Source organism: Pristis pectinata, chromosome 21 (assembly GCF_009764475.1).
Source record: "Pristis pectinata isolate sPriPec2 chromosome 21, sPriPec2.1.pri, whole genome shotgun sequence".
In the NCBI taxonomy this organism is placed as follows: domain Eukaryota; kingdom Metazoa; phylum Chordata; class Chondrichthyes; order Rhinopristiformes; family Pristidae; genus Pristis; species Pristis pectinata.
The window spans coordinates 11,371,468-11,393,084 of NC_067425.1; the positions used below are offsets into that span (position 1 = coordinate 11,371,468).

At 39.8% G+C, this 21,617-nt stretch overlaps 1 protein-coding gene across 2 annotated transcripts in view; it reads right to left on the bottom strand.

The window, feature by feature from the left end:
- Positions 1-21,617, bottom strand: part of vps53 (VPS53 subunit of GARP complex) — a 184,054-nt gene that overhangs the window by 107,981 nt on the left and 54,456 nt on the right. For both annotated transcript variants that reach the window (XM_052035456.1, XM_052035457.1), the window contains 5 exons: positions 16,852-16,930; positions 16,199-16,342; positions 14,998-15,140; positions 14,118-14,259; positions 1,761-1,856 (listed from right to left, as the gene is read on the bottom strand). In XM_052035456.1, the coding sequence (XP_051891416.1) occupies positions 1,761-1,856; positions 14,118-14,259; positions 14,998-15,140; positions 16,199-16,342; positions 16,852-16,930 (604 nt within the window). The remainder of the gene's footprint in view (positions 1-1,760; positions 1,857-14,117; positions 14,260-14,997; positions 15,141-16,198; positions 16,343-16,851; positions 16,931-21,617) is intronic.

The following is a 21,617-nucleotide window of genomic DNA, read 5'->3' on the forward strand; positions in this document are numbered from 1 at the left end:
TCCTGATTTAATCATTTAGAGATTTGGACACATTATGCCCAACCTTAATCAGCTAAAGTGGCTAATCAATCATTAGCAAGGGACCTGGCAAATTCACACATTAGACTAGCAAATCCATCATCCATTGAGGGACAAAATACCCCGGAGACAACTCTCAGGCCACAGGTAATCAGCAGACAACTGGACAGGAACATGTTTGTGCCTTCTAATCAGCAGCGTGTGGCCATATTGCTTGCCACAAAACCTGATACTCCATTAGCTTTTGTTCAATGGTTTCACACGTTCCGCTGATCACTTTGTGAATCTGATCACAATGAACCCTTTGCCCCTACATACCATTCATCTTTCACTCATTAAAGTGCAGAACTGCTCCAGTTTGGTTTGAACTATTTAACTTCTTCACATTTGTTATCTTAGTAAACTCCATTTCACACTTTTTGCCCATTCCAATTTATCGATATGCCCTTAAAGTTTTCTTTAGTATTCAGAATTATTTGTGACTACTATTTTAATATACTGTGAGAATTTGACCACCTTTTCCTCTATCCCTGTATCCAAATAACTGGAGTACAGTGGGAAGCTCAGGTTGCCACTGACAACCACACTGAGAAGCTTCCCTCACTTCTCCCTTCCAATCAGCTTTTAAATCAACTTTGTCACTGTCCGCTAATCCTATACCACTTAATCTTGAATTATATCAACATATTGCACATATATAATATTTTAGGCTTGTACGATGGAATGTAATGCTAATTCTTTATGGTCTACAGCCAAATGGATCCTGCACAAACCACTAAGTTATCGGAGCCCAATTATAATTTGAAACTCTTTTGCTCCTCAAACACAAAATGGACTAATCATAAAGTAACTTTGGTTTACTTAACTATTCACTGCTTTACCATAGCTTGTGAATATAATGCTTAGGTACAGTTCCATAGACACCAGAAGTTATATTATTCATGTGAATGGTTTGGGCTATTCAATTATTAGAGTTATCAGATCAAGCCAATCATAACAACGTCATTGCTGCCACTGTTGAAATCAGTTCACTCAGCACACAAAGAGTGGGCCAAAATCTTGTACGATACAAGAGGATCAGCTACTTACTCATTAAATCTGCTTTCAGCAAAGTGAAAAAGTCTTTTAAAAATATACTATATACAAGATCAACTACCTCACAAAGAAAAACTTGGGCCTCCTGCAATTTTTTTTAAAACCACAAGTATGACTTAAAATCCAGATGCATCAGGATGTACTGATCAATGACGCAATTCTTTTTGCTTCAGTGTTTGCAGGATGCAAACTGTGCCACAGGAACAGAATCCAAGTGAACTGTTTACTTTTTGCATTAAGCACTTTCACATTTTTTTTTAAGTAAATGCAGAAATGGCAGTCAGGTCAAAAATCTGTTCCTGCTAATGGCCTCACTGTTAATATGATCCTGTGTTAATTAATTTGATTCAATATCACAACCTGGGTTAAAGGGGTTATAAATACCACAATTCCACCTGCATCTTCTACAAATCAGAAAACAAAACAGGATGAAGGATTATCAATTCCCACCTGAGATTCCACAGGGAATATCATGAACTTATTTACTTTTCTTTCAAAATATTGGCCTGAGTTGGAAGTAGCTAACCTTGCAGACCTTGCCTCTATTTGCAAGGCTGAACAACTCACATCAGGAAGAGTAACAGCAGCAGAAAAATAAAATTAAATAACACCACCTTATTCTGTTTGGTTTTTTGCCCTCTTTTTACCTTCTCCAGATCTCCTTCTTTCTCAGGATCACAATCTACTCCAGTTTCATCCTCCAGGAATGGATTTGTAGAAGGTGGCACTGGTTCTGGCTTTTTCTGTCAATTGGAAGAACAGAGCATTCAGTCAACATACAAATTGTCATCATCATTCAAATACCATGAGCAAAAATATATTTTAACACATACATGCAATAAACACACAAATATGCCAAATTAATAAACCAGCTCATTCAGAACAAATATAGAACAAAAATAAACCGCATGGAATTTTACTTCTGGACTTCTTCACTGCTGTGGGAGGCCTGAAGCTCCCTTACTGATTCAAATATGCACTGTTTCACTTCATTGGCTGGAATGCTTTGCACCTTCATGAGGTGATATAAGAATACAAATATTTGCTGTATAAAAGCAAGTTCATTTTTATTTTACTTGAACTACACATTCATTCCGAATGATAAACCAAATGACAAGCAGACAAATAAATAATTAAATTTTGATAATGAACTTTAAGCAGAATGCATGTACTTAAAGTAAATTCACAACTACCTCATAATACTGCTATTCACCTGTAAAGAACAGGCTGGCAGGGGCAGAGACTTTGGTAGTCATTTTAAGCAGAACCCTGACCAGTGGCCAGTCATTACAAAATGTGAGTGTATTGAGAATGGCATCCAGTCTCAAAGGAGAATGCTAGTCTTCATTGCATTAATTAATGATCCTTGGATACTATGAACAAGCTGTATCCTGCTAGGAAACTGTCAGTGGTAGGTTGGTTTGAAAGGCCACAAATGGGGACCCTTCCTCTCTGAAAGGAGACAATTTATTTTTTTTAATTCAGCAGGAAATAGGAACTACCTGCTAAAACTATTATTGTTCTGTTAAAGTCAAAAATCTTTTATGAACTTCATCAAGCTAATCACCACATGGCAGGCAGAACTAACTAACATTCTCAAAAAAATGCTTCCCCTGATTTTGACATAACACAATATATTAATTAGGTGATGCAAACATTTTCCATTATTGAAAATTTCAACATGCAAACATTTAATCAACAGCAAACAGCGTAACCTATCCCCTCATTCTCTGTAATTACAATTACAAGGTGGCCTTGTTCCCCAAAACAAAATACTTTTAACCGTCCCAATCTGCACAGTTAAAGCTGTGACCATTTAAAGTTTGTAGACCAAAAACTAAAAAATAAACTTGATACAAAGCATTGTAGGTCAAGCCGCCCTCCCAATCATAGTTCAGAGGTATAATAAACCTTTATTCAGTCAATGCAAGCATGCATGGGGGAGCTCGACAAGTTTCTGAGATTGTCAAATTACACTTTTTTAAAATAAATTAGAGACAGAGACAATGATTGACAACTGGCAGATAATAATATGACTACTAATGTTGATTGTAAGTGGACATGTGGGTGCTTCAGTTCACCTACTTGCTCTCAATGATGTCCACAATACTCTGCATGCAGGCCAAGATGGCAGGCACTCACCATCTTAACTCCATCAGTTCCCCCACATTCCACATCTCTTGTGACTCATAATTCACAGCTGAAGCCCACCCATCTCATCTCTCATCACCTTAATCTTGTCAATTGTCCTGGCTCTCAAAGCTCTAACACAATTAACATCCTTGTAATAACGGCTCCATTTTAATGGTACTTAGCTGCTGAATCTGCTACTTTTGGTCATGTATTCCATCCTGCATCACATATTGTTTTTAGGTTACATTCATTGCTTCTTAATAGTGTAGAGTACATTGTTAAACTTGCAACTTACACAGTTAGTAGTTTATACACTCAAAGTATTCTATACATGTCTTATTAACACAAAATATGAACAGAGCATGATGCTTATCAATTACTTCCTTCAGGGCCCTCCATAAGGAACTATGCCTAAGAACTATACTTAACACTAACATAAAGTAATACCATTTATGACTGCAAGTGACTGTTAATCAGTTATGCTATAATTCAGAGATATTAAGTTTCCTAATTAAACTAAATTTTTTGAGCTACAATGCAAACAGAGAACCTTTGGACTGTTTTAATAGCATTTATCTGTAATGCAAGAGATACAGGAAGGTTCCACTTTGCGCAAATCATGACAGTTTGCACCTCCTCTTATACTAAATCACCCATTTCCAGGAGCTGAATTCTGTGAAACCCCTCTCATTGTATTGTTACACATCAGTAGTTCATTTGGCCCAACAGGTCCATGCCAGAGTTAGGGCTCCACACAGGGATCCTCTCACACCATCGATGTAATCTATTCTTTCATTTTCCATCCTTTTCTTAAATAAAATCTTCTATTACCCCTTGTAGCAGTAGAGTGTTTCAAGTCACAACAACTTCTTTCTGGGTAAAGCAGTTTCTCCTGAATTTCCAATTACCTGATAAAGGTGGCAAGATGGGGGAGGAGAGCAAGGTGGAAGGGGCTGCAATTACAAACGCCAAGAAATTTGGTTCACTTGGTTATAATTAAAGTGTAGAATGGTGAGTGATCCTAATGAAACAAGCACCTCTTAAGTGGAGCACTGCAAATATAGTTTGGGAAGATCTGCTCTATTAGATTTGTTAGTGATTATTTTATACATATGGCCTTTATTTACTTGTCTTATCTATAAATAGAAATTCTTCCTCTGTGTTTACACTATCACACCCCATATAATCTTAATGTCTTCTTTTAGGTTACTTCTCTTAAGTCTTCCTTTCCTTCCACAATTAACTCTTTTTTAAAATTTAAAAAAACTTGAACGTAGTATCAACCAATCACTACACATTGATTCAACTCATACTCCCTGACACACTTGTCAGATTCAGCAAAATCCTAACTGCTGCTTTGAAGACTTAACTAAGTTGTTCAATTTTTAAAACATGCAAACAATGTTAAATAAATCATCATACTCTTTTATCTAATATTGGGACTAAATGCTGACTTCAAGCAAGCCTTTTGACGTGATGCAGGTGTACTCTATTAGATGTTGAAGAGCAGTAATTCACTTGCTGCACACTGCTGACATGGGAGCACTCACAACCAAGTGTAGTCGCATCAATCACACTGGTGTAATCAATGTTGGACATCCTTCTGAACTGAACCACATTGTGCAAATTCTACGCATGAAAGAATTATCAGAGACCATTTTAATATTCATACATTCTTTTTAGAATTTGAAGCTGGACTAAGCAAAACACTTACACGAATCTTGCATTTAGATGGTTAATGTTTGTTACTGATTAACTTCAATTATGAAGAATTAACTGAAATTCAGAAGCTGGCCAGCAATAAGTCACCTTGACGTTATGTACTTGCAATTAGCATCTGGCCAGGTGCCTGCATCAAACAGCAACCACCAGAATTGATTTAGATATTTTTATAATCCTTTTTCATCTCCCGGCAGCATTTAAATCTAATAGTTTAGAAGCTACTTTGGCAAAATTGGATGTGATCTTCAAAAGACATTCTTAAAAGCTGCTTTTGTCTGTAAATTAGTTGTTATTTTGAAACACTTCCAATTTGCAAGTACTGTGTCGGTATTAAAAGTACATTATTGTCACAGAATATCACATAGATATTTTATTATAGTAACAAAAATAAGCTGTGCAAGGAAGAAATTCTTCTGATTGGGAATCAATGCACAGAATGCTCAGATACAAAGGTTAGACTTGTTCTGACAAGGAAGTCATTATAGATGCAATATAATACCACTGCAACTGTTGAAAATTACATGCTTAATCCGTGACACACAGAAACATTGTCAAATATGTACCTTTTGCACCCTAGATGTGAAACAGCAGATGTCTTTGTCCAAAAGAGTACTAAAAACAGGTCAACTGCTTGCCTGGGAGTAATAACAAATATACACTGGACCACACATTCAAAGGGTGCACAATGAGGGGAAGATAAAGTAAAATCCAGTGTACAGGTCACACTTTTATGGATAACTGGGGAGATAATTTAATAGACTGAAGAGGACAAGAAAACTCATGAGAGGAGGCAAATGTGCCAGAATGTCACGGCATTCTTTCTGGTTATAATTTTGCAATACATTCTTTCAAGATACAGTGCTACAGGTTTATTGCTCTACTCTCAAATGATTTAGGGTGGTCCAGTAACTCCACCCATTAGGCACTGGACACCCAGAGAGACTGTGATAGATTTAGTCTCATGACCAAACATACAATGATGACAGTATTTGGCCACTCTAACTTGCTGTTAATCTGTCAACTAATATGTGTGGGAAAACAATGATTCAACAATACTGACATTTGCTTTCTATCATAAGTTTGTGAAACTGCCATAACCTATGCTAAAAACCATCAGTCTATTCTTTATTCTTACAAAATCATTTCAACGATCCACACCTGAAAATTGTATTTCCATTGATAAGGTGCTAAAAATGATACATAATTTGCAAAAGTGATAGACCCTCACTCAACAGCACTTTGAGGGCAAAGAGACTGAGAATGTAAAGGCATAAGAAAGAGAGGCAAGCGTAGGTCATTCAATAAGATCATGGCTGATCTTTTACTTCAGTGCCACTTTCTTGTACTAACCCTATTTTTCTTGATTCCCTTCATATCGAAAAATCTATCAAATACTGTCTTGAATATACTCAGTGACTAAGTCTCCACAACCCTGTTGTTAGAAAATTCCAAAGGTTCACCACCTACTTAGTGGAGAAATTTCTTCTCACCTCTGCCCTGAATGACTGACTCCTTATTTTAAGACTCCCTCTCCCCCACCTGGCTCCTACTACCCATCATTCTTCACCTTCCCCTATCTACCCAAGGCCTAGATGGAGTGGACGTGGAGAGGAGGTTTCCATTAGTAGAAGTCTAAGATCCGAAAGCACAGCCTCAGAATAAAAGACGTCCCTTTAAAACTGAGATGAGGAGGAATTTCTTCAGCCAGAGGGTGGTGGATCTGTGGAATTCGTTGCCATAGAGGTCTGTAGAGGCCAAGTCATTGGGTGTATTTAAAGCAGAGATCGATAGGTTCTTGAATGGCAAGGGGGGGGGGGGGGCGGCGTTAAGGGTTATGGGGTGAGGCAGGAGAATGGGGTTAAAAAAAATTGAATGATTGAATGGCAAAGCAGACACAATGGGCCGAATGGACTAATTCTGCTCCTATATCTCATGGACCCATCACCTACCAGCCCCCGTCTCATCTCTCTCCCTCTCCTCATTATATAGACCATCTTCCCTCCCTACACACAGTCCCGAAACAGTGTCTCAATCCAAAATGTCGACAATTCCTTTCTCCCCACAGATGCTGCTCAACTGGCCGAGTTCCTCCAACAGGTCGTTTTTGTTCCAGATTCCAACATCTGCCGCCTCGTGTCTCCATTAAGACTGCAATCCTTGGTTGTAAACAGCCTAGCCGGGGAAAAAGTCAACTTCACATCCACTTGTACAAGCCCGATAAGGATTTTCCATATTTCAATGCGATCACTCCTAAACATTACAGACTAGTCTTCCATTTCAGTATAATTCCAGTCCTCCATAACATACAGTAGAATATTGGCTAAATACTCAGGACACACAACGTTAAAACTCAGCAAAAAGTATAGTGAAAGATTTGTCAATTTCCTATAACTATAGTCCAGAATGTTATCGAAGCAGGGTTTTACCATAAATGCTTGCTTATAGAATGATGTATACAATATGTGCCAATGTCCATGCAGCCAAAGACTAACTTTGGAATTAGACAAAAAAAACATCAAGAAATATGTGTACTATAATAATCTCAGCAGCACTGCACAATAAAAACACCAATCAGCCTCAAATTGCCATATACAGTCCAACACAAGCTTTCCTATTTTTTCAAACGAAGAACGTCTTGATTTCCAAACTTAATGGAACTGGCTTTAACAGTCTTTAAAGAGACAACCAGACACAGCCTCTTCTCCATTTCAATCTCTAACTAATTGAAAACAAATAAAACTGCATATGCCTGCAGGACTCAAAATTGAATTCTCCAACTTCAGATAACTTGCTCTTTCTTTATTTGTATCAGGACTGGCAATTTGTACATGCAATCCCCCTCTCTTTTTTTTGTCATTTGCATATTCCCATCTGCTCAGCTCATCCCAGTAAACCAGACTATACAATATCATCCAGACCTGGTCAATTCTAGGCCAGTGAGCCTAACATCAATGGTGGAGGGGATTCCTAGAGACAGTCAGCGTGGCTTTGTGTGCGCAAAACAAAACAAAAAATCACACTCCATGAAGGTGAACAAGAAGAGTGACAAGGGCAGGATGGTGGACATTGTCTGCGTGGACTTTAGCAAGGCTTTTGACAAGGTCCCGCATGGTAGGCTAGTCCAGAAGGTTAGATCACATGGGATCTGGGGTGAGCTAGCCAACTGCATACAAAATTGGCTTGGGGGAAGAAGACAGAGGGTGGTAGTGGAGGTTGTTTTTCAGACTGGAGGCCTGTGACCAGTGGCGTGCTGCAGGGATCAGTGCTGGGTCCACTAATTGTTTGTAATAAATATTAATGATTTGGATGAGAATGTAGGTGGCATGATTAGTAATTTTGTGGATGACACCAAAATTGGTGGTGAACTGGGAAAGTGCGCCAAGGAATGACAGAAGGAATTTAACTTGGACAAGCGCAAAGGAATGCATTTTGGGAAGTTAAACCAGGCAAGACATACACAGTTAATGACAAGACCTTGAGGAGTGTTGTAGAACAGAGAGACCTAGCAGTACAAGTACGTGGTTCCTGAAAATGGCGTAGACAAGGTGGTGAAGGAGGTATATGATATGCTTGCCTTCATTGGACAGGGCACTGAGTGCAAGAGTTAGGACATCATATTACATCTGTACAAGAGATCGGTGAGATCACACATGAAATATTGTGTGCGGTTCTGGCTGCCACACAATAACAAGGATATGACTGAGCTCGAGGGGCTGCAGAAAAGATTCACGAGGATGTTGCTGGGACTGGAGGGCCCGTGTTATGAGGAGAGACTGCATAGACTGGGACTGTTCCTCCTGGAGCAAACGAGGCTGAGGGGTGACCTTACAGAGGTTTATAAAATCATGAGGGGCATAATTGAAGACTGGATTATCACACTTATTCCCATGGTAGGGGAGTCTAAAACTCCCTAAGGTATAAGGTGAGAGGGGAAAGATTTAAAGGTGACCTGAGAGACAAGTTTTTTTCCCCCACAGAGGATGGTGGGTATATGGAATGAGATGCCAGAAGCGGATACAGTTACAACGTTTAGAAGATATTTAGACAAGTGCACGGATAGAAAAGGTTTAGAGAGATAATGGGCCAAATGTAACTAGCTCAGGAAAACACCTTGGTCAGCATGGATGAGTTGGGCCAAAGGCCCTGTTCCCACGCTGTATGACTTTATGACTCTATAAATGCACATTAGCAGCACATTACACAGACAAAGAAGCTTAACTGTCCATTCAATGGCTTCCCATTATTTAACCCTATAACTGCCATTCCCTTTGTTTTACTTATTGCCCCTTCCCCACTTTCTCTGTTACTTGGGCTAACTTGCTTTCTCTCTTTCTCAGTTCTGGTGGAGGGTCTTCAGCTTGAAAAGTTAACTGGTTTCTCTTTCCACAGATGTGCTTGACAGGCTCAGTTCTTCCAGCATTTCTGTTTTTGTTTCAATTTCTAACTACACAATCCCAGTAGAAGTCCAATGATCATTGAGAATAAAAAATTGATTAGCCTATTGATAGAGCCATGGCCCATCAATTCAACAAGGAGCATGACCAGCTGGCTAGACAAATCCACACCTGAATCTTATACTACAGTGTGGAGCCAATGGAAAGCAGTGGAGCTGGAGACAGAAGGAGGACAGAACACAAAAGAGGATTTTAATAAAAGAAAATATATTCTTCATTTGGTTTTATAAAAAATACAGCAGGATTTATGCTGAATTATGCTTATTATTCACACAATTTAGGAACAAGCGTTCAGAATTATTAGAAATCCCTTGAGCCTGAACAGCACCAACTCACGAGTATTAATTAAGATTGTGTGCACAATTTTTGTGGAAGTCTGGCACTTTCAGAAAACAATTCTGTTTTGTGTTTCGGTAATCATATGACTTCAAACCGTTTCCTCCAGTCTCCAGCCCTGATTCTCCCCATCGCACTCACTGAACTCTTCAGCAAACACTCCTCCAACTCTGGCACAGAAAATATTAACCATTTGGGAGGGAGAGAAGACAAAAGAGCAGTCCAATGATGGCCCAATTCCTGTAACTAGTTTCAAAGTCTTTAATCCATACAACAAATGCATAGCATGTGGCTCACACTCCAATACATGGACTGTTAGATGAGCAACCAGAGCTACCACTTTGCAAACAAGATCCCACAAACAGCACCAGGACGAATGAATTAATCGTGGAGGGTTTTTTTTGCTGATGCTGACTAGGGGAAGGAATATAGCCAGAAGAACAGGTGAGCTTCCCAAATTTCTTTTAAAGTAACACAAGATTGTTAGCATCCCAATGCACCACTGAAGCAGACAAATGGGACCATTATTAATATCCCATGTAAAAGATGGCATTGGTTCAATGCTGAATCATGGCGTTAGACTGGACTATGGCCTGAAGTCCAGTAGTGAGGGTTGAATCTGCAATCTTCCATCTGAACAAACCTTCTTATCTGCTAACAATTGCAAGTATCACTTCTAGCACAGTACTACATACCTGTTCCAATGCTACAGAGTGATTCTAAACATCTCATAGTACTGCTGCTACAAGAAACTCAAGATGACTCAAGTACTCTTGGTATGCTGATCATAAATCTTCACTTGATCATTAATGAGAAAAAGGTGATGGGCTAATGTATTGGGTAATTACATATCCATCTACTGTCAACATCTCATGAAGGCTGTTCTACAACATTGGTGTACGTTACATTAGTTCTTGGCCTGGATGCTCAGATTGGCACCAGACATATAAAAGTGTTTCCAAGGCATTTGGATGGAGCGGAGACTCTCTGAAAATTGTCCAAACCAAATTATACTACAGTCACTCATCAACAGCAATACCTCCCAAATCTGTGGCCTTTACCATCAAGGAAAACAAAGTTAGCAAGCTCATCACCACCTGCTGGTTCCCTTCCAAGCTGCACACCATCCTCTTATCTTATAAGAGCACAAAAGGGTCACTGGATTCATGCAGAATCTGAGAAGAGTAATCTCAGATTGGTTCCATTCTCCCTCTCATTATTTCCTTGCAATTTATTCTGTCGCAAACACACAAGATGCTGGAGGAACTCAGGGGGTCAGGCAGCATCTATGGAAGGAAATGGACAGTCAGTGTTTCAGGTCGAGACCCTTCATCTGGACTCGATCTCCTCTTTTTGATTCATTTATCATTAATCTACATTAAAGGGGAATTGGGTAATTTACAGTAGCCAATTAAAGACTAGCACATTTTTTAGGTTGTGGGAAGGAAACCAGAACACCTGATGAGCGCACAGAGAACATGCAAACTCCGCACCAATGGTGGACAAGTCAGAATCCTGCCCAGGTTCTTGGAGTTGTGAGGCAGCAGCATTGTCACAGGGTCTATATCCTGCAATTCACCATCCATCTGTGAGAGCACCTTCACCAGAGGAATGAAAGCTCAACAATACCCTTTCCATGCCTCAAAAAAAAGAATAAATAGAAGATAAAAATTGCATTAATGTAGGAGAGTGCCATGGGCCAGATCACACGTTAATCATTGTTCTGCAAGGAGCTGGAAATACAGAAATGCTGAAGAAAATGTAGTTTGGAATCAAACACTAGAAAAACAATTACAGATAAGGCACAGTAACAATGAATAAAAAGATAAGCTGTAAACACTCAGCAGGTCAGGAGAGCAGATCTGGTAGCATCTTGATGAGAGAAGAATTATTGATATTCCATCACTATGATCTTTCAGAATAACTGATGTAGGGTCCTTTACACTGAAAAGCCCAACCAATGGATGAAGTACTCCACTGTAAATGTCTTAACTTCTAAAGTCAAGTCATTACAAAATGAAGCATTGCAGAGTGATGGAAAATGTGGGTCTGTAAATCTCCAATTTAGAAGTTATTCTGCAAGACCAAACACACCTACAGACACTGACTCAAGAGTTTAGAACTGAGACAGTCGCATGCTGAGCACAGCGCCTTAACTCTACCCGGCAGCAAGGTCGGTTCATTTTTCCTACCCAGCTCTCAGCAAATTCCCAGACACCAGCCTGAGGGCCTGAAGAAGGCCAGTCACTGCTGACAGCCGTGTGGGCTTGAAGAAAGTAATTAGTCACAAGGAACGTGGAAAGAGTTCAGAGGTCTGGCTGTCAAGGACCATTACCATCTGACTAACACTGTCTGCTGAAAATGTAATGGAAGTTTCTTGTGCGTAAATAAACTGAAACCAGACGCTAACACTGAAATCTTGAAGAAGACCATAGACATTTTTCTTGGCAACTCAGCCAACAATTCAAATCTGTCCATACAGATTTCTTTTTGGAAAAAAAAACTTCAAATTGGTCATTTTGGAAAGTTCAATACACTATCAGGAGACCAACAAAGGTGCTCTGCTGCAGGGAAATTAACCTTCAATGCTGTACTTACGGTGCACAGCCACGTCAGAAAGCAGCCCCATAATACTAGCTTTAGCCCCCACGCTACGGGTGCAAGGTAAGGTTATTTTGAAGTTGTCACATCAATAGATTCCATTCTAAAGGGCAAGGAATTTAGGGAAGGAAAACAGCTTCTGTGCCAACGACATATCCGTAATGACTTTGGAACACAAGCTCCATACTTCCCAGCCGAATAACAATAACTTTGGAATGTGCCTTTTTTTTAAAAGACATATTCAAGGGAGGTGGATGTTGCTGGCAATGCCAGTACGCATTGAACAACTCAAATTGCCCTAAACTGCCATTTCAGATGGCAGTTAAAAGTCAAAGCTTGGGGACCAGAAGGGACAATGCAGGCAGATTTCCTTCCTCGGAAGATGTTAGTGAACCATAAGATTTTGAAACAAAGATATGATATCTTTATTAATCACATGTGAAATGCATCTTTAGCGTAGAGTGTTCTGGGGGCAGCCTGCAAGTGTCACCACACTTCCAGTGCCAACATAACATGCCCACAACTTCCCTAACCTGTACGTCTTTGGAATGTGAGAGGAAACCAGAGCACCCGGAGGAAACCCACACAGACACGGGGAGAACGTACAAACTCCTTACTGACAGTGGCCAGAATTGAACCCGGGTTACTGGCGCTGTAATAGTGTTACGCTAACCACTACACTATTGCAGATTCACTGTTGCCACTAATGATACTAGTTTTTTATTCCAAATTTACCTGAATTTAAATCTCATGGCTGCTTTGGTGAGATTCGTATTCATAGATCAATAAACCAGGCCTCTGATAACTAATTCAGTAACAATCACAACACTATCATTCCCTGATTTTAGTACTGAAGAAAGTTGCATTTCTTTTAATATCAGTTAACTGCATCATGAAATTATTTAATAATTCTGATCTCTAAAGTGGTGACCACTTGGGCACAATCACTGCCTCATGGTTGCTATATGTGTTATGATATCCACATTACAACAGACCTCAGGCAAGAAATTAAGCAGTGAAATGTTTTCATTCCCTTTTTGCTACATGTCATTCAGACCAAACAAATCATTCATTGGATTCTGATTCGACAATGGTTAGGCCATGCTGGATTTCAGCAAAACAAGAAATTCTGTGATAAAGCTAAAGGGAAAAAGACGTATTTACATCATACATTTAATGATCTCGGCGATGGCCCAAATGCTGATAGTGTCACTATTATAACGTAGATAATGCAGCAAGCTTATTGATTGACATGGGTATTAAAAACAGCAATTTGCTATTAACTTAATCTATTATATTTATTTGTTGGAAGAAAGAAGTATAAGCCAAGAAATGCTCCTTTTTTTTCCCCAAAATAATGTCATAGGATATTCTGCATTGAGTTGAGAGGGCTTCCATTTAATACTTAACCTGAACGGCTCTGTCTCCAAATGTGCAGTGCCCCCTTAGTATTGCACAGCAGAGATAGTTAGTATTTTTTTTGCTCAAGTCTCCAGAGCTGGACTTGGGTCCATAACCTTCTGGCTCAGAATATAGAGTGCTACACAGCTGATATATCAGACTAAGTACTGATGAATCAAGAAGTGGAAGGAGATACAGTAGGAAAGGGTGTTGAAATTAAATTCATTTGAGAGAGGTGAGTTAGACAGAAGGAATGGAGAGGAGAGGAGAAGAGGGCAACACCAAGACTTAGGGGCCTGGTTAGAACCAAGGATGAAACAGGGGAAAAAAATTTTAACATGGCCACCCATTTCTTACCACAATGCCATCCGTCAGTGTGCTGCCCGAGAACCGCTTGGCTAACAGGCCCTCAAAATTCGTTGTCCTTTGAATTGCAAACAGCAGCAATTTCACTTCAATTTCCTTGGCTCTTGTTCGCATTATTTTAGCCAGCTCAATCCTGGAACGGGAAAAAAGATAAATGCCTTCAGGGAAGCCACCCATGTTTGCATTTTAAAAAAACAGACAGTCAAGAAATAAAGATGTAACTTGACTAGTTGTTGGAAAACTGAAGCATCCCACCAATTCTATTGGGCAATTTCCAGTTAGACAGCACCTGAGGCAGGATCTTGGTTTCTATTACCAATTGTGCGTGTACCACCCTCAGCCTCAGTGACAAGGTTTCATCAGTCATCAGGCAGGCCGCCAGAGGGAACACGTTACAGGATTATGCTCAATCTGAGTCAGATGAGCAGGAAAAATATAGAAAATGGCTTGAATTGACACGCTCCAGTGGTATAACCGTGATTCAGCTCAGTGCTGTCTGCAGTCTATTTGACCTCAGCAAGTGAACAATAACTCCTTGAGGACAAGCAGCCCACAGCCATTTACAACTGAGGAAAACTAAAACTAATAAAAGGAATTTGAGAAATAAAAATAATTGCACTCTAAATTATGGAAGCAATGTTTAGATTAGGGACCTAATACCTCATTATTCCTCTTTATTTATTTTTGTAACTTATAGTAATTTTTATGTCTTTATTTCTTGCACTGTACTGCTGCTGCAAAACAACAAGTTTCATGACATATGTCAGTGATAATAAACTTGATTCTGATTCTAAATTAGCGATGCATGGAAGTCTAACAATAATTAAGGTAAAAAATGGACAACAAGCATCATCATATTCCTGATTCATACCTGGTAACATGGCAGAACTCCACAGTGATCCTTTCACTCATGCACCATTCCACTGGAAACATCCGGCCGTATTTCTCCTCATAATCTACCAGCTGCCGTTTAATCCAAGCATACCGTCGATCTATCTTATCCAGCCATGCCACCTATCAAAAATATTAACACAAAAGGTGGGACCTCAGCATGGAGACGATCTAAATGTATGCCCTGGCATCTCTACCTATTGTTTCACACTGGTGCTAGAGCTGTCAACTCCTAATGTGGCCGAGTGTCTCAAGCCCTGTTCGATTCACTTAACATTTCCTGTTGGCCACCCACAGCAAGTTTACTCTGGGATTGACAACTGCTATGTTACAATGAATCCTGAGAACTGGTGGCCCTAACGCGATATTAAGCACAACATGAAAGCAACCTACAAATGAGTATCAGCTCGATTTGCAAAACCCCTCTCAAACTGGCATCCCAATCCTGGAGCTACCTCAACAGGTTCAATAATATGAAATACACAAGGGAAAGGCAATTTCAAAAAGGAGTAAATAGACTATCAGATTACTATTTAGTCTGTTTCATGATTCCTGACCCCGTAGAGACATGAATCAGTGGATCTGCATGATTTCAGAGTGAGGAATGCAGGACTGCCAAGTGGTTCACAAATTCATAACAAGCCCTTTCCTGTCAATCTAACAAGGTCATGTAAGCTCTACTCTTAAATTTATTTTTCTGTTACAACCTGGTATTACCATTAAAAAATTTCCTATTTCTAGGATAACAACTTAATTTTGTCCCCAACTCTTCTTGAGCACAGAAGCCTCAGATGTCTTCTGCTGCCTCACCCCACTGAATATTCTACAGGCTAATATACAAAACTCAGAAGACATCACACCCGAGGCCAATCCTAATGTTGCCTGACATGAACGTAAGAAACTTACTGATAAGACTCACTGGAGAGTGATCAGGAGTGGGAACTACAGCTGAGTTGTTGTCCTTCCCTGCCCAGAATTGGAACCAATTTCCCACCTGGCCAAAATGTACAAACTCAGCTGGTAAAACAATTTTGAAGCTAAGCTTCCAAAGTATGAATTCCATGAAATACAAATCTGAGTTCGCCTTACATATATTTAAAATACTACAGCAATTCCAAGTGATAATCACAGTTAAGACTGTTCTCGTGGGCCAAATAATTACTGCAAACCACAGAACTTACATCTTGGTTTTCCTGGAACAGAACGAGGTACTCTGAAAGATGTTGTTTTGTAAATTTTTTGATGATTTCCTGTTTAATTTTGGGATCCAGCACATTGGCAACAAGGCAGGCATCACGCAGGATATTACTAGGACCCCCTGGTCTCTGTAAAGTTTAATAGGAAATGGCAATAATTATTTGGTGTCCAGTGAATGCACCATACATTGTTTAAAGTTTGTCTTATCTACTATGGGTCACTTGCAAAGATAAAAGATAACTATAACTCAATTATGAGGAATCTTCTCCATTTTTAGCAACTGAGTATTCTGGGTTTTTTTTGTGTTGGTGAATCATAACATTTATCAGGGAAAAAACATTAAAAAATTCAAACAAATATTACGTCACCTTCTTGAAGTGCATGATTCAACATATTTGTAGCTCAAGATATAATTTTACCAGTTTTCATTTAAACCAGACATTAATGTTTCAGTGATTCATCATACAACCTTAGTTTATTTGAATAAGATGTGGCTCAGTGACCAGTTCAACGCAGAGGCACAAAGTGTTACTTGTATTGAAGTTAAAAAGACAAAGTGACCATGTGTGCAAGGGACATCTGAACAGCCCATGTGAGGCAAGATGTGCAAGCTAAAATTTAGCCAGGACACTCTCACCTTAGTTCCCTGGGATGGGAAGGCCTCTTCAAAGTCTGCCAGGATCTGCTGTCCCAGTTCAGTCTGTGCGGCTCGTACTCTGACAAAACAAAATCAGAATTCCCTAAAGTTTTACTCTGCAGCTGTGAAAATAAATGGATAGTAAAAGAATAATCTCTGCACTCACACACTGACATTTAAGTTACCTGACAAAGATAACATCAGCACCATAAACAAATTAAGTTGATCATTGGAATGACTTGTGCTCAAGTCATTCCAATGACTTGAGCACAAATTTTAGGCTGACCTTCCAGTGCAGTTTGGAAAGAAACAAGTCTTGCATTTATATAGTACCTTTCACATCTCTCACAGAGTGTCCCTAAGCTCCTATAATATCCAGCTCATCTGATATAGTGATGTTTTAGAAAAACATCAACCAGGACACCAGAGATAATAGCAGCAAAAAACAAAATGCTGGAGGAACTCAACAGCTCGGGCAGCATCCGGGCAGGGAAACGGACAGCCATTGTTTCATCTGGACTGAAAGGTCTCGACTCAAAATGTTGACAATCCACTTCCCTCCACAGGTGCTGCCTGACCCGCTGAGTTCCTCCAGCAGTTTGTTTTTTGCTCCAAATTCCAGCACCTGCAGTCTCTTGTGTCTCCACCAGGGATGACTGCCTTGTTAATGAGGGAGTGCTGCACTGTCAGTGGTGCAACGTTTGGTTGAGACATTACGCTAATGTATGCTTCTGGGTGGACATAAACGATCTCAAGGCACTATTTTCTAAAGGAGTAGGGGAGTCTCCCTGCTGTTCTGACCAATCTTTCATGACCAAATGACGGCACAAAACATTTTGTCTATAAATTATGTCCTGTTTATGGGAGCTTGTGTACAAATTGGCTGCTATATTTCCTACATTACATCAATGACTACACTTCAGAAGTATTTCATTGGCTATACAACATACTGGGAAATCCTGAAGTAGTGAAGAGACAAGTTGCTTTTTCTTATTGTTCCTCTAAGGGTAACTATAGATGAATGGCAGCAGCAAATAAAGTGGAACATTCAAAGATAAAAGCTTCACATATTTGGCCTTGTTGACAATCTATAATCAAATGGGTAACAGGAGAACTTGAAGTTCAAAGGAGACATGGCCAATTTTACTCATGTATTTTGCAAGGCATTAAAGGTTTCTCTCAAACAGCACACAATTGGTCAGACACCACATGGAACCTCATTAACCATGGAATGTGGATGGGGAGTCCAAACCTGAATAAGTACAAAATGTTCCATCTAACATAGGCTTAGAACTGTAACAACAACATGGCATTCCAAGATGCAAACAGCAACACACTTTCACTTCAGGGAAGCAAAATTTCCCTTATAAAGGGGGAAAACCAACACCAAACACCATTCTTTTTACAATAAGGCATAAACATTAAAACCAGCACTAGAGAGTGAGTTAAATGCAATTTTCATTGTAGTGATACTTAATTGATTGGATAATCTTGGTTCACGTCAATCATTGATGCCTTTATGATTGATTTTTCAATTGGATCCAACTTTTAATCTTATTTGACTAGGTTAAGGAAATTGAGTTAAATACACACCTTCTGAAACAAGGTAGCCCTTTGGAAAGTCTGGAAATGATTTATATCCTATTTCAGATTTTTTTCATTATCTTTGTCAATGCCAAGCTTCCAGACTGTACAAGTCTAGCCCATCAGTGGTCTATACTATGTGAAAGGATAGGAGATGATTATCAGTCCAGTTATCTCCACACAAAATGCTGACTAACACATGAGAAAGTTACCCTGTTGGAAGAAGGGAAAATAAAGTGCACTGAATCACCCCACAAGAAAAGTTCAGGATAATGCTGGTGGAAGCCGTGGATGAGTTGAATGGTCTCCAGATCAGCTCCCAGCAGAATTACCAGAAAGAAACTGGAAGCTTACATATTAACTGAATGGACCTTAAGAAGTAATTCACCGTCATCTGAGCACATTACATCCTCATAACGTGAAAGGTCACAGAATCAGAAATAACAGAAATTTGCAGCACAAAAGAAGGCCATTCATCCATCATGTCCATACTAGCAAACAAATAGTAATTTAGACTAATCCCACTTCCCATCCCTTGATCTGTGGCCTTGTTAATTATAGCACATCAAGTGCTCCTCCTGGTGCCTGTGGGTTCATGCCTCCGACACTGTCACTCAAAGTTCCAGCTCCACATCACACTTTTTTTTCCCTTAAATTCCCTCTAATCTTTCTACCAATTAACTTAAATTCATGTCTCCTGGTTACTGATCTCTCTGCAATGTAAAAGGGGATCTTCCTTTTCTCCCTATCTGTGCCTTGATTAATAAATAAAAGGATCTGCTTTTGAACTGTCATCTACCTGAACCACTAACTTCAGGAGTCTGTGACATCCCCTCCCTCTGTTCTGCAACACTTATCAGATGTTGGTGAGGCCGCAGAATCAGGTTTATTATCACTGACATGTTGTGAAATTCATTGTTTTGCAGCAGCAGTACAGTGCAAGACATAAAATTACTATAAGTTACAAAATAAATAAATAGTGCAAAACAAAAGTAAGAAGGCATGACAAGGTAGTGTTCATGGACCGTTCAAAAATCTGATGGCAGAGAGGAAGAAGCTGTTCCTGAATCATTGAGTGTGGGAGTTCAGGCTCCTGTACCTCCTCCCTGATGGTAGTAATGAGAAGAGTGATGGATTCTGCCTTCTTGAGGAACCACCTCTTGAAAATGTCCTCAATGGTGGGGAGAGTTGTGCCTGTGATGGAGCTGGCTGAGTCTACAACCCTCTGCATCCTCTTGCAAAGACGCATTGGAGCCTCCACACCAGGCAGTGATGCAACCAGTCAGAGTGTTCTCCACCATACATCTATTGAAATTTGCAAGAGTCTTTGGTGACATACCAAATCTCCTCAAACTCCTAACGAAGTGGAGTCTTTTTCCTAGGGATGGGAATCAAGAACTAGATGGCATAGGTTTAAGATGAGAGGGCAGAGCTTTAATAGGAACCTGAGGGGCAAATTTTTCACCAAAAGGGTGGTCTGTATATGGAATGAGCTGCTAGGGGAAGTGGTTAAAACAGTACATTAACAACATTTAAAAGGCCTTGGACAGGTACATGGATAGGAAAGGTTGAGATGGATATGGGCCAAACGCAGGCATATGGGACTAGCTTAGATGGACATCTTGGTTGGCATGGACCAGTTGGGCTGAAGGGCCTTTTTCCGTGCTGTACAACTATCAATATCCTATCATTTAGAGTCTATTCTCCTGCTTTGATTAGCCTTCCCAAATGTATTACCTCACATTTTCTCAGGCTAAATTCCATTTGCCACTGCTCTGCCCATCTAGCCAGTCTATTATCATCTACAGCTCTTCTTCATTAACACCCTCTCAGACAATTTTGTTTCATTCACAAGCTTCTTAATCATGCTCCCTACATTCAAGTTAAATTAAGTACCACAAAAAGTGGAAAACCAAGAACACCACATCAATCAAAATACATCCTTCAATTATTCTTTGTTTCCTGCCTTTGGATCCCATGGACATTTATTGTTCTGATCAGTTTCATGGTGAAGGATCTTGTCAAACGCTTTGTTAAAATCAACACATACAATGGCCCTCCTTGTTACTGCTTCAAAAAATTCAATCAAGCACTATTTTTTAAGCAATTCCAGGCTGACTGTCCTTTAATTAACCTGTGCTCTTCTAAACAATGATTTATACTGTTTCACAGAAATTTTTTTTCCAAACCTGTGACCTCTATCACCAAGGAGGACAAGTTTCAGAAGACACACAGGAACACCACCTCCTGCAGGTTCCCCTCTAAATTGCACATCCTCTGACTTAGAAACAGACCTAAATGTGTTATGGGAATAGCTTCACCTGAAGGACTACAGTATTTAAGAAGGTGGCTCATCACCAGGTTAGGGATGGACAATAAATGTTGGCCTGCCAGTAATACACAAATTCCAAAAAATAAATTTTTTTTTCAAAAAACTGCATGAAACGTTTTCTACATAAAGCATCAGGTTATCAAACATATCTATACAAAGTTCAGGTTCTTCTCAACAGGCAGAAACTGGGAAAATAGCCTATGGAGCTCTGATTTATGGTTGATCTTAGTATTGGTCTGAAAAGAGCAGGTATTGAGAGTCAGGGACTGTCAGCAGGTCTGGAGGTTACAATGACGGTGAGGCAGTCTGAGTGCCAGCAGGTCGTTGCACCACTGTTTACCCAATCCCCTTAGCAGGTCACCTGGTAGGCAGGTTCAGGATACAAGTGCCTCAAGAAGGCAACATCTATCAAAGATCCCCACCATCCGGGCCATGCCATCTTCTCGCAGCTACCATCAGGCAGGAGGTACAGAAGCCTGAAGTCCCACACCACCAGGTTCAAGAACAGCTACTTCCCTTCAACCATTCGGTTCTTGAACCAACTTTCACAATCCTATTCACTACCTCAATATAACAACACTATAACCACTTTGCACTACAATGGGCTTTGGGTTTTTTTTGTTCTAATTGTGTTCTTTCTTATATAATTGTTGTTAATTTATGTTTCGCTTGCGAATGTTGTGTATCTGATGCTATGTCCTTGCTGCTCCAAGTAAGTTTTTCATTGCACCTGTGCATATGACAATAAACTCAACTTTGACCCCTCCCAACTCCCCATGAAGACAGCATTCAACTTCCCACCACAGCCTCTGAGCAAAAAAGATGACCCGTGCCCCACAACCAACCATAA